Source organism: Ailuropoda melanoleuca, chromosome 14 (genome assembly GCF_002007445.2).
Source record: "Ailuropoda melanoleuca isolate Jingjing chromosome 14, ASM200744v2, whole genome shotgun sequence".
Lineage (NCBI taxonomy): Eukaryota > Metazoa > Chordata > Mammalia > Carnivora > Ursidae > Ailuropoda > Ailuropoda melanoleuca.
The window spans coordinates 42760855-42776718 of record NC_048231.1 but is presented as its reverse complement, the minus strand read 5'-3'; the positions used below and the strand labels follow the sequence as shown (position 1 = coordinate 42776718).

The following is a 15864-nucleotide window of genomic DNA, read 5'->3' as shown; positions in this document are numbered from 1 at the left end:
GCAGACAAACCGGTGTGATGTCCCACAGCCAGCAGATTCCTGCGTATTTAGGAATCAGGACCGGTGCTTCCTGCATCCCCATCAGTGTAGATGGGTCATCAGAATAATAATAGGTGATGCTTGTGGAGCTAAGTTCAGTTGTGCAGGCAAACCTTCAATTTTGATGTTATTAGTGTTATTTTTTACTTCTTTTGTATTATTCTAGCCCGCATCTCCTGGAGTCTGGTGTGGGAGGATTTTTACCGTGGCCTAGTCTGTGGTTTTATGGAACAGGTAACCTGCTCATTCAGACTTGGCTCCAATCGCAAAAGATGCAGGTCACAGTGTAGCTGACAACTTGTCCTCGGATTGCCACAGAGGGAGACAGGAGAGTCCACCTCCAAGGTCGACTCCCCGAGATCACATGGAGTCTCTCTGATTAGTAAGACGCTTACACTGTTATGTATCATTTGATTTAAAAAAAAATGTTTCTTACTTGAGATAAGGTTCCCCATTTCACAGCAGGTGAAACGAAAGCCCAGAGAGGCTCGCTTTCCAGAAAAACAGAGAGAAAGTGGGGGCGAGTCCAGGAGAGGAGTCCAGGCGTCCTGGATTCAGACCCGGGGCCCTTGGGGGCAGAGCTTGGCCAGGGCATGAAGGAGTGTGAGGCCAGGCCTGGCTGCAGGGCTTATGTCCCCAGACTCACTGTCATCCCCAAACTGGCTGGTCTATAAAGGAGCCCCTCAGCCTGCACGTGGGGAGGGTCCATGGGGTCTTGTCCCAGGTTAGAGCTGGAGGATCTGTGAGGCCAGCGGAGGCTGTTTGGCTGTGCAGGGTCTTGGCCTGGGTCCTGCTGGCTCTGCTCTGCATTATTGCTTGGTCGTCTCTGTCCTGAGCAGGTGGGAATGACAGGGGTCTCATGGTCACACTACTGGGGACAGGTGATTATAATAGGGGATGGTCTGTTCTGTAGTTTCAGGAGCCTGTGGGTCTCATTCTCAAGGGTCCCACCCCTGCAGCATCTCCTGGGCTGAGCCGAGGGCCAGGCTCATGCTGCGGTTCTGTGGGCTGATCCTGTGGCATGGCTTGGGGGCAGGTCCTTGGAGAGTGAGGTGGGGGAGAGGGTGAGGAGGGGCATCAGGTGAGGGTTCAGGCCACGGTGGAGACCTCAGATTTCTGTCTTCTCAGTTCGCCACTGAGCCTGGCTGCCCCAAACCTCTCCCATGCCCTCTCTGGTCCCCATGAGAACGCTCCTTGTTGGGCTGGTGGAGAGAATCTCTGCTTCTGGGCGGACTTCATGGGTGGTTCATGTGGAGAGCTGCTCACCTCTGGGCTCTGTAGGGGAGCTCGTGTCACTGCATGTTTGAACATCTTAAAGGCTCCAGTCAGAAGGGGGCTATGAGGATATTCTATTAGCTATGCTCATGCGATATGCCCTGTGAATATTTCTTCTTTTCTTTTGTGAGTAAAATACATAACAGAAAAGGTTTCATTCTAATTATGTTTAAGGTTCACTTCATCTTCCCAGATTTTCTATCCGCTCCCTGAGAATATTTCATGTCCCACATTGTGGAGCAGAATTGGTGGGAATTGTCCTGAATTTTTGCTTAGATTTTAGTGTCATTTCATATAGTGTGGGGATCTTATTTGCAGTATCTACTTGGGTGTTACTGTGAAACTCAGTCCAACAACCTCTGACAATCTCTGCCTTTTAATAGCGGTATAGACCATTTCCTGCATGTGACTAGCGTCACCATTTAAATATGGCATCCACATATTTATTTTCTATTTGTCCCATGTTGTCTTTGCTCTCTCTTTCCATTTCTCTGTTTTTTTTAAGTAATGGAACATTTTTTTATGTTTTTAGGCTTTTGTTGGTTTTTGTGTTTTGCTTTTTGTTGTGTTTATGAGCTATTATTTCGTGCGATCGTCCGATCAGTGACTTGTAATAGTCTACATTCTGGTGATGTTATACCATGTTATATGGAATATAAGAACCTGATACAGATATTGACGCTCAATTCCACAGTCATGTAATCTGTGACAAAATAGGATAAAACTTTCAATGGGAAAAAGACAGTATCTTTAATAAATGGTGCTGAGAAAAGTGGACAGCTATATACAGAAGAATGAAACTAGACCATTCTCTTACACCATACGCAAAGATAAACTCCAAATGGGTGAAAGACCTCAATGTGAGACAGGAATCCATCAAAATCCTAGATGAGAACATAGGCTGTAACCTCTTTGATATCGGCCACAGCAATTTCTTTCATGACACATCTCCAAAGGCAAGGGAAACAAAAGCGAAAATGAACTTTTGGGACCTCATCAAGACAAAAAGCTTCTGCACAGCAAAGGAAACAGTCAACAACACAAAAAGGCAACCCATAGAATGGGAGAAGATATTTGCGAAATACACTACAGTTAAGCACTGGTATCCATGATCTATAAAGAAATTCTCGAACTCAATACCCAAAAATCAAATAATCAATTGTAACAATGGGCAAAAGATATGAACAAACCCTATTCCAATGAAGACATATGAATGGCTCACAGAAATATGAAAAAATGTTCACCATCATTAGCCATCAGGGAAATTCAAATCAACACCACATTGAGATGCCACCTTACACCAATTAGAATGGCAAAAATTGATAAGGCAAGAAAAAAATTGTTGGCAAGGATGTGGAGAAAGGGAAACCTTGTTACACTGTTGATGGGAATGCAAGTTGGTACAGCCACTTTGGAAAGCAATGTGGAGGTTCCTCAAAAAGTGAAAAATAGAGCGACCTTATGACCCAGCAAATGCACTACCTGGTATTTACCCCAAAGATACAGATGTAGTGAAAAGAAGGACCATATGGACCCCAGTGTTCACAGCAGTAAAGTCCACAATAGCCAAACTTTGGAAGGAGCCAAGATGCTCTTCAACAGACAAATGGATAAAGAAGATGTGGTCCATATATACAATGGAATATTACTCGGCCATCAGAAAGGATGATTACCCAACATTTGCATCAACATGGATGGAACTGGAGGAGATGATGCTAAGTGAAGTAAGTCAGGCAGAGAAAGACAATTATCATTTGGTTTTGCTTATTTGTGGAACATGAAGAATAGCAGGGAGATCATTAGGAGAAGGAAGGGGAAAATGAAGGGTGGGGGAAAGAGAGGGGGAGACAAACCATGAGAGACTGTGGACTCTCGAAAACCAGCTGAAGGTTTTAGAGGGGAGGGGGGTGGGGGATGGGCTAGCCCGGTGAAGGGTATTAAGGAGGGCAATTATTGCATGGAGCACTGGGTGTTATATGCAAACAGCGAACGATGGAGCACTACATCAAAAACTAATGATGTACTGTATGGTGACTAAAATAACAACTAAAAAATCTCTTTTGATGAACAGAGGTTTTTAATTTTAATGTAGTCCAATTCATCAACTTTTTCTTCATGATTACTGCTTCTTTTTTATTGTCCAAAAAATCTTTGCCTACTCCAAAGTCATGGAAATATTTTCCTGTGATACATTCCATACCTTTATTGTATTATTTTGTAATTAGTTCTATAATTAAATCAAGTGGTCACATTAAAAAAATAGACCCTGATGATAATTTCTCTTACATCTCAGCATATTTGCTATGATTTTCATATGTGTAATTTTACCTATAATAGAAAGTCCAACATACCTAGTTATTATATTTGCTATAGACAAGCAAATATCTTCTAAAGAGATTTAGATATGGAAAAAGTCTTAATTTTTATCCCTATAGTTAGTATTTCTGATTTTTACATTCATTTTGTAGATTCAGATTCTTTTTGGAATCACCTTCTCCTGCCTGAGGGATGTCTGTTTATTGCTTGTATTATGGGTCATTTGATGAGCAATTCTGTCAGTTTCTATATATGGGAAAATTTTTTATTCAACTTTAATTTTGAAGAATATTTTCCCTGGATGAAGAATCCTTCTTTCAGTAATTTAGAACTGCTAATCCACTGTCTCTCGTGGGAATTTCTGTGAGCGCAAAATCCGCTAGAATCCTTGTCTTTGTTCCCTGAGTACAGGTGTTTTCTGAGGCTCCTTCTAAGACTGTCTCTTTGTCACTGCCTTAAATGTTTGATATTATTAGGTTTGGATTTTTGATTCTTATTATAATGACTTCTTGATCTTCAGCTTTGTTGAGATTCTGACCTGTCACTTTTGAATTTTCATCAGATTTGGAACATTTTGGCCAATTTTTCTTAATACTTTCCTGTCCTCTGCACCCCACTATCTCTACTTTTCTGACACAGTCACACCCTATTCATTGCTAAAGGTGACTTCCAGGTCATTGATTCTCTGCTCACTTTTAAATCTGTTTTCTTTCACTTTGTAGTGTCTGTGCTGTGTCTTCCGGTTCCCTCACGTGTTGGTCTTGTCGTGTCTGCTGTTTTCTCAACCCTTGTATTTGTGATCTGAGATGTTGCAGATTTCATCTCAATGACTTTGACTTTTATCTTTTAATTTTCTTCTTGTCTCCTGTTAACACATCCTTTGATGTGTTAATGACTACATTTTGACTGCACATGCAACATCATTCTTGCTTGAGTCTCCAGTCTTCTGGTCTCCCTGCATCTTCCAGACCTGGTGCCCCAGGACTCTGTGACCAATTTCTAAATTAACTTTCTGTCTCTCTCTGTCTCTGTCTCTCTCTGTGTGTGTGTGTGTGTGTGTAACATATGAATATACATCTAGGTGTATATAAGATGCATGTCTTATTGGATCTATATTCTTTGAGGAATCCCAACTAGTTCACCTTACCAAGTCTTATTTTTGTAGTTCGAATGGCTTTTTTTTAATGGCTTATTTAACTTATCATGTATCTCCTTGTGTCATAATATAATTCACACGGAGCATAAGGATGTGATAAGGATGTGATAACATGATATTCTTTCCACCATTGATTTTGCTGACGTTGTCATATATCTTATTTTTCTATCCATTATAAATCACAACCTATTGTTCTTATTTCTGCTTAAACAGTTGACTATCTTTTATAGACATTAACCAATAAAATCTTATTATATCTATCAATATAGTTTTGTTCTCCGACACTTAATATAACTTTGTGTAGATTCACATTTCCGTCTGTCACCCTTTCCTTCTGTCTGAGGGGCATCCTTTACCGTCGCTGCGGGTCTGCGGGTCATCTGGTCTGAGATGTCTAGTCTGAGAGGGGTTTATTTTGTTTTCAGTTTTCAATGACCTCTTCCCTTGGTAAACATCAAAGTTGACAGGTATTTTCTATTAGTACTTTGAAACCATTGCTCCCCTGTATTCTTGCTCACACAGCTTGTGACGAGTAAGGTGCTCCCACCATGATGTGAGCTCCTCTGTAGCAACTGGTCCCTCCTCTCTGGATGTGAAAGCGTCTGCGTCACTGGTTTGTAGCCATTTCATTACGACGTGTATGGTGCTGTCTCTCCTGTTCCCTTGTCAGAGGTTTTTTGAACTTTTGGCTAATAGGTATCACCAAGCTTGGAATATTTTGCATATTATTTCTTCAAATGTTTTTCTATTAACCACCTGCTCCCCACCTTCTCTCCCTTAGTTACTCCAATTACACACTTGAGGCTGCAGGAGGTTGTCCTAAGCACACCGATCTTTATTCATCTTTTCCAGCTTTACTCTTTCTGTTCCAACTGAAGACTTTTCATTGCCATGAAATCAAGTTCACTAATCTCTTCTTTCTCTTGCAGCATCGAATATGCTGACAACATCGGAAGGTGTTTCAGATCATATAATTTCATTTAGAGATGTTTTAAAGCATTTGGTCTTAGAAAATATCTTCCATGTCTTCTTCTCACGTGTTCAGGCATTACTTCACCTACAGTCAGAAATGAAACATAGTTAAAACTACTGTGTGCGTTCCCTTCTCTGATTCACCTTGTGCAGAGCCTGTCGGGTGCACTGGTGGGGAGAGAGGCATGGGGACCTCAAATCTGGCGACCAGGTTGAGACCCACTCCCTGCTCTGTGCACAGGCCTCCTGGGGCTGGAGGACAGTGTGACACAGACGGGGAAGGGGTTTGTGTCTCACTTCTCCATCTGTCCATGTCACTGTGATCATTAGCACTGCTGTCATAAGTCTGACAGTAATAGTCAGCCTCGTCCTCGGCCTGGGCCCCGCTGATGGTCAGGGTGGCTGTGTTCCCTGAGTTGGAGCCTGAGAATCGGTCAGGGATCCCAGAGGGCCGCTTGTTATCCTCATAGATGATCAGCACTGGGGCCTGGCCTGGCTTCTGCTGGTACCAGTACGAATATTTATCTCCAATGTTGTTTCCCCCACACGTGACCTTGGCAGTCTGTCCCAGGTTCACCGACATCGACGGGGGCTGAGTCAGCACGTAGGAGGCCATGGAGCCTGCAGGAGAGAAGATGAGAGCTCAGGTTCCAGTTTGGGGTGTCATACCCTGGTACTAAAGCTGCTGGCTTGAGCTTCCTAGAGTACCTAGGCCATTTCCACCCTGCTGTCAACTTATATCCTGGGACACCTGGACCTGCCTGGTGGATGGAGACTTTGAGCTAATGAAAAACACCCACCCCCCTTCTATGGGCAGGTGCGGCCCATTGGGCTCACAAGGAGTCAGGGAGCACAGTGGGGGGTTATCAACCCACCAGTCCCTCATCCCACTGCAGGGTCTCAAACATCCTGCCCCCCACTGACAGTCCACTGCTGAGCTCAGAGTCAGGGCCAGGATTGTCCCAGAACCCAGGGCTAGGGTGGTGTGAGCCTGGGCCCAGCACCTGTGCAGTGAGCCAGGAATCCGAGGAGGAGAGGTGTCCAGGCCATGGTGCTGGTGCCTTGATTTTGCTCCCCAAGGCCCAAGGCTGAGCAGGATTCCTCCAAGGTCTCTCTTATCCTCTTGCTGGAGACACCTGCTGGTTATGCAAATCAGCCAGAGCCCAGAGACTGCTGCTGAGGGGCCTTGTGGTTTTAGATATGGGCTCAGCTCCAAGGGGCAGAGATGGGAGGGGACAGCCCCTGCAAACCCATCCTCAGCCCTGGATATTCTCATTCACTTGTGTTCCCATAGTCTGGGGTCCAAACCTTGTCCCTCTCCCTGTCCTGACCTGGCTCCTGGTGGGTGTGATCACAGCAGATCTGGGAGGTGGAGTCTGTCTGCATTTCCTGAACCCATCATAGAATGTTTACTCTCTAGATACTAGAGGGTCATAGGTCAGTGGTGTCCTGCCCCTGGTCTATGTTGCTGAACATCAGAACATGAACGAACTCCTCCCTTGCCAGGTGCACGTGGATTTTTAGGGAGTCACTGAGGTGCTGTTGGATTCTCTGCCAAGGGAGAGGTCCTGGGACAGTTCATAGATGCTGTGCCTCAGTATCCCCAGGGTGTGCTCCATGCCAGGGTCAGACCCAGTGCCTGAACAAGGATTGACAGTGACTGAGTGCAGCGGGAATGGGGTCGCGTGCAGTGTTGTGTGGCCCTGGACCTGTGCTAGAGACAGAGACAGATTCCACAGGAGAGAGATGAGAGACCCCGAGTCAGAATTTTACATCCGAGCCAAGGTCATAGTGCAGAAAACCTACACGTTTACCTTCTGGTCTCAGGTCCTGGTGATCAGCCCTCCCTGTAGAAGCCCTGAGGTTTTGCCAGGTGATCTCTGCTGCCCCCCAGTGGCCGCTGCAGGCTGGAGGCTGGAGGTGCAGGGAACTCCTTCCCCAGGGTGGAGAATCAGAACCCACTGCTCACATCCCGATTCCCCCTGATGCACGCATGCTGGCCCCAGGGGAGGATTTGCTCTTCTCTGTGGGGCCCCTGCCAGCCTCAGGCCAGGCAGGAGGCGTCAGATTATCCATGAAAATAGGAAGAGGCTCATGTGAAGAAAAGGTTGGCCCATCTGAGGCCTGATGGCTCATGCCTCTGGGGTGGTGGGTGGTCATGGGTGTGGTTCTGGGGATGGGCCCCTGGGGACACAGGACACAGGGAGGGCCTCTCCCTTGTTCTGGCTGCTGGAACATCTCAGAGTGTGATGATGGCTCCTGCTCCAAGGACAGACACAGGAGGACACTCAACCAACAGGAACGTCCTCAGACCCAGCTTGGTCGGCCATGGGTCCCACACTGGGAGATCAGTGTGAGTAAGACACAAGTCTCTCTTGGATCTTGCCTTGGGCGGAGAAGCAGAGGGGACGCAGATACTTTGGCGAGACGGCACACAGTCACCAACTCTGTCTACCTGTATCTCGTCTACTATAATCATTGAGAAGCCACACTATTGCTATTCTCAGGTCTGTGTAGGTCAGCATTGATCCTGTGTCCCAGAGCTAGGCCATCGATGTGTCATTCCACTGGGGATCTTTTTGGAGAGTTTTGTCTGTGCATGAAAGAAACAGACTAGATTTATGCAGTGCTCTTTCTCTTGTACCCGTTTGTGAGAGTTGGAGCTGCAGCAGCCATCTTGAGGTCTGTTGTCAACAACAAGGCAAAGCAGAGCCTCCATAGCAGTGATGGTGGGAGAGAAAGTGAGCGGATTTGGCACACGTGTGACCCAGTGCGGACAGTTCTATGAACAACTGAAACAGAGGAAAAACCACAGGGCTGGTTTAAGAGATTCCCTTGTGATAGGCAGGGACCTCTAATAGTTAACAATATTAGTCCTGCAGCCCACATTTGGACACCCCTGCATAATATGGGTGGAGGACATTCTCCAATAAGGCAACATTTGAGGCGAGTCCTTGGTTTATTTCACCTGGACAGAGACCAGGATAGAAGTGGCTTTATTCTATCCTACAGTCTCCGAGTCAGTTTGACTGGATGGTCAGAGACTTGGAAGAAACACAATAAGGAAAGTGGTGAAAGATGTTTGAGGAAGACATACATGAGGAGAACCCACCCCCAAAGGAACACAGAGCTATTTGTGTTCCATGAAAATGCCCACAAGAGTGTGTCCTCAAAGGGAAATGGTGTTAATAATCAGGTGGATAGTGTGACACGTCTGAGGACAGTGTCAGCTTTCTTGTCCGTCCACTCTTGAACTTGTCCATTGGCCCTTAGCACAGTAGCCATGCCAAATTGGGAGGTTATTCATGAGATAATCCCTAGGGAGTTCCACTCATAAAGCTGACGTGGCTATGGCCACTTTTCAGGACCACTCTGCCAATAGAAGAGGCGAGCCCCGAGTTCCCAGGGCAAGACCCTTCCCTTGGGAGTCAGCCAGGAGCCTGGTGGCGGATGAATTACATCAGTCCTCATCCACCATTGAAGGGATAGCTCTGTCCTTATTGGAATAGACCTTTCCCTACGTAGGGACTTGGTTTCTTGGACGGCAGTGCTTCTTCCCAAACTGTAACCCTTGGACTTAATGCCTCACCCACTGTTCTAGTACACAGTGCAGCTTCTGTCAAGGCTCACATTTCACATCAGAAAAGGGTTGCAGTGTGCTGAAACCCATGGAACTCACTGGTTCTATGATGTTCCCCACCACTCGAAGCAGCTGGCTTGAATGAACAGAGTGCTGGCCTCTTGCAAACCTGTTACTGTCCTGCCACATGGCAACCCCTTGTGGGGCTGGGGCAAGATTTGGCAGGAGGTCTTATTTGCACTGAATCTGTGTCCAATATGTGATGCTGTTTCTCCTATAGCCAGAGTTCATGGATCCAGGAATGAAGAGGTGGACTTGGGAATGTCCCCACTCACTGACATTCCGGGTGACCCACTGCAAAATTTTCACTCCTTGTCACCATGACCCTTCAGTCTGCTGCCCTCGAGGTCTTAGTTCTAAAAGAGAACTGTTTCCACCCAGTGCCAGAAGGCGATTCTATTCAACTGAGAACTGAAATTTCCCCTTGTCACTTTGAGCTTGTTATGTCTCCATGGATGTCTCTCTGTGTGTCCTTCCAGCCTGATCTCCATCCCCAACAAAACCCAGGGAAGAAAACATGGCAGCCCCATCCTGCCTCCTGCACATGCACTCCTGATCCACACAGTGCAGAGGCTGCCTGGAGGGCTGGGCTGGGAGAGAGGTCTGGGAATCTCAGATCTGGGGACATGGCCAGACCTACTATGGTTTGCCCACAGTCCTAGGCTGAAGGAGAGTGTGATACATATCGGGAAGGGGTTTGTGTGTCACATCCCTGTCTGTCTCTGTCACTGTGAGCATTAGCACTACTGTCTTACACCTGACAGTAGTAGTCAGCCTTGTCTTGGCCGTGGTCTGCTGGTGTCTAGGGTGGCCATGTCTTCCAAGTTGGAGTCTTAGAATCAGTCAGAATCCCTGAGGGAAGCTGCTATTGTCAGATATGACCAGGACTGGGTCCTGTCCTGGCTTCTGCTGGTACCACTGTACACCAGATTTCTATACTGTCTCCTTTACAGGTGGTCACCGCCATCTGTCCCATGGTCACTGAGCACAGGCCAGCTGTGTCAGCACCCGGGAGGCAATCAGGATCCTGGCCATGGGGCTGAGCTGGGCCCTCGCAGAGCTACAGACCACACCTGACTCAGGGGAAGTTGGTCCTGTGGCTTCATTTGCTACCCTTCCTACTTCATGTCCCCTCTGTGTCCCCGAGCTGCACTCTGGTCCCATCCTTGTCATGTCATCATTCTGACACTTGTTCATCAGAGTGCGTGTGGGAATTTACTTGTTATACAAGTCCTTGCTGTTGGAGATTCATCACAGCCTCTAGTCTATTTCCACACAATACTTCTGTCTCTGTAACACCCCCCATCTCACAGGAGACCAGAGACCAGCATTGTCAACAGTTTTTTTTTTCATCCATGTTTCATGTAAACTTGTGAAAAGTCCCAGAACCCACCCCTGAGTGTGGACTCACTTCAAGATCTGTGTCTCTGTGAGGGTCCCCAGGGTCACAACTTTGCCCACAGAGTGACCTCTGGGGACTGGAGCGTCAGGGGTCCCTCCTAGTAATTGAGTTCTGTCCCTGGAGCAAGGATAGCACAGGGACCTGAGATGGGGTCTCAGGCCGTGGGAATCACTTCACTCTGGAGACAGTCTCACAAGGAGGCTGCAGACCCTCCTTCCAGGGACCAGGGGCTCCAAGTGCCCCACCTCCCATCCCCTGAGACCCTCGTGAGCACGGAAGCTGAAGCCCTGGGTCTGAGTCCACCTGGAGGTGGGAAGGAGACGGAGAGGGTGAGGTGTCAGGGTGTTTCTGGATGTGTGCAGCACAGAAGGGTATGTTCCTTGGGACCCCAGGTGGAGAGTGAGGACCTGGAATTTCCAGGTGAGCTACTCAGTGTGTCAGGATCCCTGGCAGTGTCCTGGGTGACACTGTGAGCCTGACCCTCAGAGTGTGGTCCCTGCAGCCCGAGGAGTTAGGATGGAGCATCCCGACAGTCCCCGAGCACTGACCCTTAGACAACCTCCTGAATCCCAAGCCTGGTGTCCCTGTGAGGCTTCCTCTTGGGCAGCTCCAGCCTCTGTCCTCCTGCAGCTCTGCTGCCCCCTGCTGGTGGAGGAGGACTCAGACCCTGAGCTTCCCTCCTGCAGGTCACCTCAGCACCTGTCATCTAAGGAAGGGTGTGGACCAGGGTTTCCAGCCTCCCACAGGCACCTGCCCCCCTGCCCTGCCCAGCCCAGCACAGAAGGTCACGTACACGCTGCAGGAAGCAGGACAGGTGGGATTCCTGTACTTGTCCCAGGGTTGAAATGCCTTGGCCTGGGCCCTTGCGTTCATACAACAGGGAGAGTGCAGGGTACAGTGTAGTGCATATGAATAGTGTCAGGGTGCAGACAAACCTGTGTGATGTCCCACAGCCAGCAGATTCCTGCGTATTTAGGAATCAGGACCGATGCTTCCTGCATCCCCCATCAGTGTAGTTGGGTCATCAGAGCAACAGGTGATGCTTCTGGAGCTAAGTGCAGTTGAGGAGGCAAACCTTTATTTAACTCTTATTACTGCTATCTTTACTAGTAATGTTTTTATTACAAGTCACCTCTCCTGGTTTTTGGTGTGGGAGGATTTTGAACAACCTGTCTGTGGTTTGGTGAATTGGGAATCTGCTCTCAGACGTGGATACAATTGCACATAATGGTCACAGAGTAGCTAAAAACCTTTCCTTGTGAACCCACAGAGTCAGACTGGAGCCTCCAACACCAAGGTTAACTCACTGAGACCCCACTGCATCTGCCGAATTGATTAAACTCTTCAATATTTTGTATCATTTAAATTGAAAACAAATGTTTCTCACAGCAATGTAAGCTTCCCCATTTCACAGCAGGTAAATCGAGTGCCCAGAGAAGCTTACTTCCCAGAAAAGCTGAGGAAAGTGGGGTGAGTCCAGGATGGAGCCCTGGTGTGCTGGATTCAGATCCTGGGCTCTTCAAGGCAGAGCTTGAGCAGGACAGGAGGGAGTGAGGGTGAGGCCAGGCTGGGCAGCAGGCTTCTGTCCCTGGGCTCACTGCAATCCCCATCCTGGCTGTTATATAAAGGAGCCCCTCAGCCTGCACCTGGGGATGGTCAGCAGGGTCATGTCCCAGGTTAGAGCTGGAGAATCTTTAGGGATAGTGGAGAGTGTTTAGCTGTGTATGGCCATGTCCTGGGTCCTGCTGTCTCTGCTCTGCATTATTTCTTTGTCCTGTCTGTCCTCCAAGTTGGAGGGGATGGCCGGGGTCTCATGGCCACACAACTAGGGTCAGAAGAGTCTTGCAGTGGATGCAACGCCTGCACATTCAGGGCACCGAGGGGCTCATTCTCTGGGTCCCACCCCCTGCAGCATCTCGGGGTGGACCTTAGGTTCAAGGTCATGCTCAGGGTCCTGGGGTTGCTGAGTCCATGGGCAGGGACTGTGGTAGCACCTGGGCAGAGTAGGAGGGGGAGAAGAGGAGGGTCCATGCCATGGTTGGCACTCCAGATTCTGTCTCTTGAGCCCACAGCTAAGCCTGGCCACACCAAGCCTCCTTCATACTCTCACTGGTTCCTGTGAAAATGCTCCTTCTCAGACTGCTTGGGAGAATGTCTGCTTCTGGGCAGGCTTCATGGATCCCGTTCACATGGAGCTGTGCTTTACCTCTGGGCTGCACAGGGGAGCTCCTGTCACTGTGTGTTTGAACATCTTAAAGGCTGGGGGTGAGGAGGGAGAGGTGAGGGCATTACTATTGCTGTTCTGATGAGATGTGCCCTGTGATCCTTTGCTTCCATTTTGTGAGTGTTTCAAATACACATGACATGAAATATTGCATCCTAAGCTTTTTTAAGAGTTCAGTTCATCTCCCTGTAGTCTCTCTCTGTCCTGTGACTTTTTATATCCAGAACTGTGGGATGGAATTGAGTGGCAATATTGTCCTGAAATTGGCTTAATGTCATTTTATTTACTGTAGGTTTCTTTTTTTAGCTTTTTTCTTTCTTAAAGATTTTATTTATTCATTTGACAGTGAGAAAGACAGCCAGTGAGAAAGGGAACACAAGCAGGGGGAGTGGGAGAGGAAGAAGCAGGCTCCCAGCGGAGGAGCCTGATGGGGGGATCGATCCCAGAATGCCAGATTCATGCCCTGAGCCAAAGGCAGATATTTAACAACTGAGCCACTGAGGCGCCCCTACTGTAGGTTTCTTACACTTGTTTGTCGCTGGTAAACTCAAGATGACAAATATTCCTTTTAATTGTGGTGCTTAAACCATTTCCTGACTGTGGGTAGAGACACAGGTTATTAGATCCCATGTGGCTGGCCTCCAGCATCATGGCTGTTCCTCCTTCCCGCACCATCAAGGAGTGAAGAAGAACACCCCCTGGACTTAAACACCCATTCCAGTATTTCCCCGCCAGTGTCTCAGAATGGCTACAGGTTGAGTGTAACTGAAAAAAGATGGTAGAGGACTAGGGGACCCCTTCTTCAGCTGGTCCCCTGATTAGAGCTGGATATCTACATGACCTTCCTGAACACCCATAAAATCAGCCTGAGATGCAGGAAGATACATCTGGATCTCTACAAATGAACATCTCTAGCACTGAGTATTCCCCTATGAAGTGGGGAGCTATGAACTCGCACAGCTATTGGAAGATAAATGGAAGGAGGAGGGAGCCATTGTGCTCGGGCACCAGGGAGCAGTAGCCACATGCCCTGGGGAGCCAGCCGCATTCGCAGACCGGCACACGTGAGAAAGTAGACTGGGACCGTGAGCCTGGGAACACGTGTGCGACCAGACTGAAAACTGGAGCTCTGGAGCTCACACCTGAACTAGACTGAAAGCAGAAGCTTGGGAGTGCGTGAGCAACTGGACGGAAAACTGGTGCTCTGGAGCGTGCGTGAACCACACTGAAACAGAGAGCTCGGGAGTGCATGCGGGAACTGGGGGCGGCTGGCAGTGTTAGAAGCACAAAGGACAGAGATGTGCCAGCCCTGGAAGCAAGGGCTGGGGGAGTGGCTGTGGGGCACATGTCCCGGGATGCTGCCGGGTTTTTAGCAGCACCAGTGGAAACAGAGTTGGTGTGGCCAGGAGAGCTCAGTGGAGAGTGGATTGCAATCTCTCTGTTCTGAGACAGAGGCTAGGATTCGGGCTCTGCTGCTCTGACTCTCAGAAGAGTCACAGAAAACCAGCAGGGAAAGCCGCCAGAGAACAAATCCCAGAAATATCAGCTCACGTTGTGCCCATCCCCATTCCCCCTTTCAGGGGACAGGGCGACTAACAGGGTTGCCTGAATATCGGTGTGGCAGGCCCCTCCCCCAGAAGGCAGGCTGAAAAATCAAGAAGTCCACATCCCTAAGGTCCCTATAAAACAAGGGCGCACGGCCTGGGTCCTGGTCAATAACTTGGGCTCTGGACAACCCCGCAACCTCTCCTCATCAGAATGACGAGAATTAGAAATCCCCCCCCAGCAAAGAAAAGACAATGAGTCTGTGGCCTCTGTCACAGAACTAATGGATATGGATATAACGAAATTGTCAGAAATGGAGCTCAGAGTAACAATGATAAAGATGATGTGTAGGCTTGAAAAAAATACTAACGGAAATATTAACGAGAATATAGAATCTCTAAGGGCAGAAATGAGAGTGAATGTGGCAGAAATTAAAAAAATGCTATGAATCAAATGCAGTCAAAACTAGATGCTCTGACATCCAGGGTAAATGAGGCAGAAGAATGTATCGGTGAATTGGAGGATGGGATGGTAGAAGAAAAAGCTAAAACAGAAACTTGGCTCAAAAAAATCCAACCTCAAGAATGTAGATTACAGGAGATTACTGACTCAATGAAACGTTCCAATGTCAGAATCATCGGCATCCCTGAGGGGGTGGAGAAAGAGAGAGTTCTAGAAGAGATATTTGAACAAATTGTAGCTGAAAACATCCCTAATCTGAGAAATTAAACAAGCGTTCGTGTCCAAGATGCAGAGAGGACCCCTCCCAAATTTGACCATGGCAAACCTACACCACGTGACATCATAGCACCATTCGCAAATATTAGATCCAAAGGTACAGTATTGAATGCAGCCAGGGCAAAAAGATTACTCACGTACAGAGGAAAAAATATCAGAATAACGTCAGACCTGTCTACAGAGACATGGCAGGCTAGGAAGTGGTGGCAGCATATTTTCAAAGTTCTATCAGAGAAGAAAATGCAGCCAAGGATCCTTTATTCAGCAAGGCTGTCATTCAGAATTGATGAAGAGATAAGGACCTTCCAGGATTCCAAGATAACGTATGATTTTTGGCGCTATTGTAAATGGAATGGATCCCCTAATTTCTCTTTCTTCAGTCTCATTGTTCATGTATAGAAATGCAACTGATTTCTGAGCACTGATTTTGTATCCTGCCACATTACTGAATTGCTCTATAAGTTCTAGTAGTTTGGGGGTGGAGTCTTTTGCGTTTTCCATATAGAGTATCATGTCACCTGCGAGGAGAGACAGTATGACTTCTTCTTTGCCCACCT

The 15864-nt window shown here is 47.7% G+C and overlaps 1 gene segment (V, D, J or C); it reads right to left on the bottom strand.

Moving 5' to 3' along the window:
- Positions 1-977: 977 nt before the first annotated feature.
- On the bottom strand, positions 978-6923 carry LOC105235281. The segment is given in 3 exon segments: positions 978-1078; positions 5903-6379; positions 6763-6923. Coding segments are annotated over 3 exon segments (624 nt in total).
- Positions 6924-15864: the final 8941 nt, after the last annotated feature.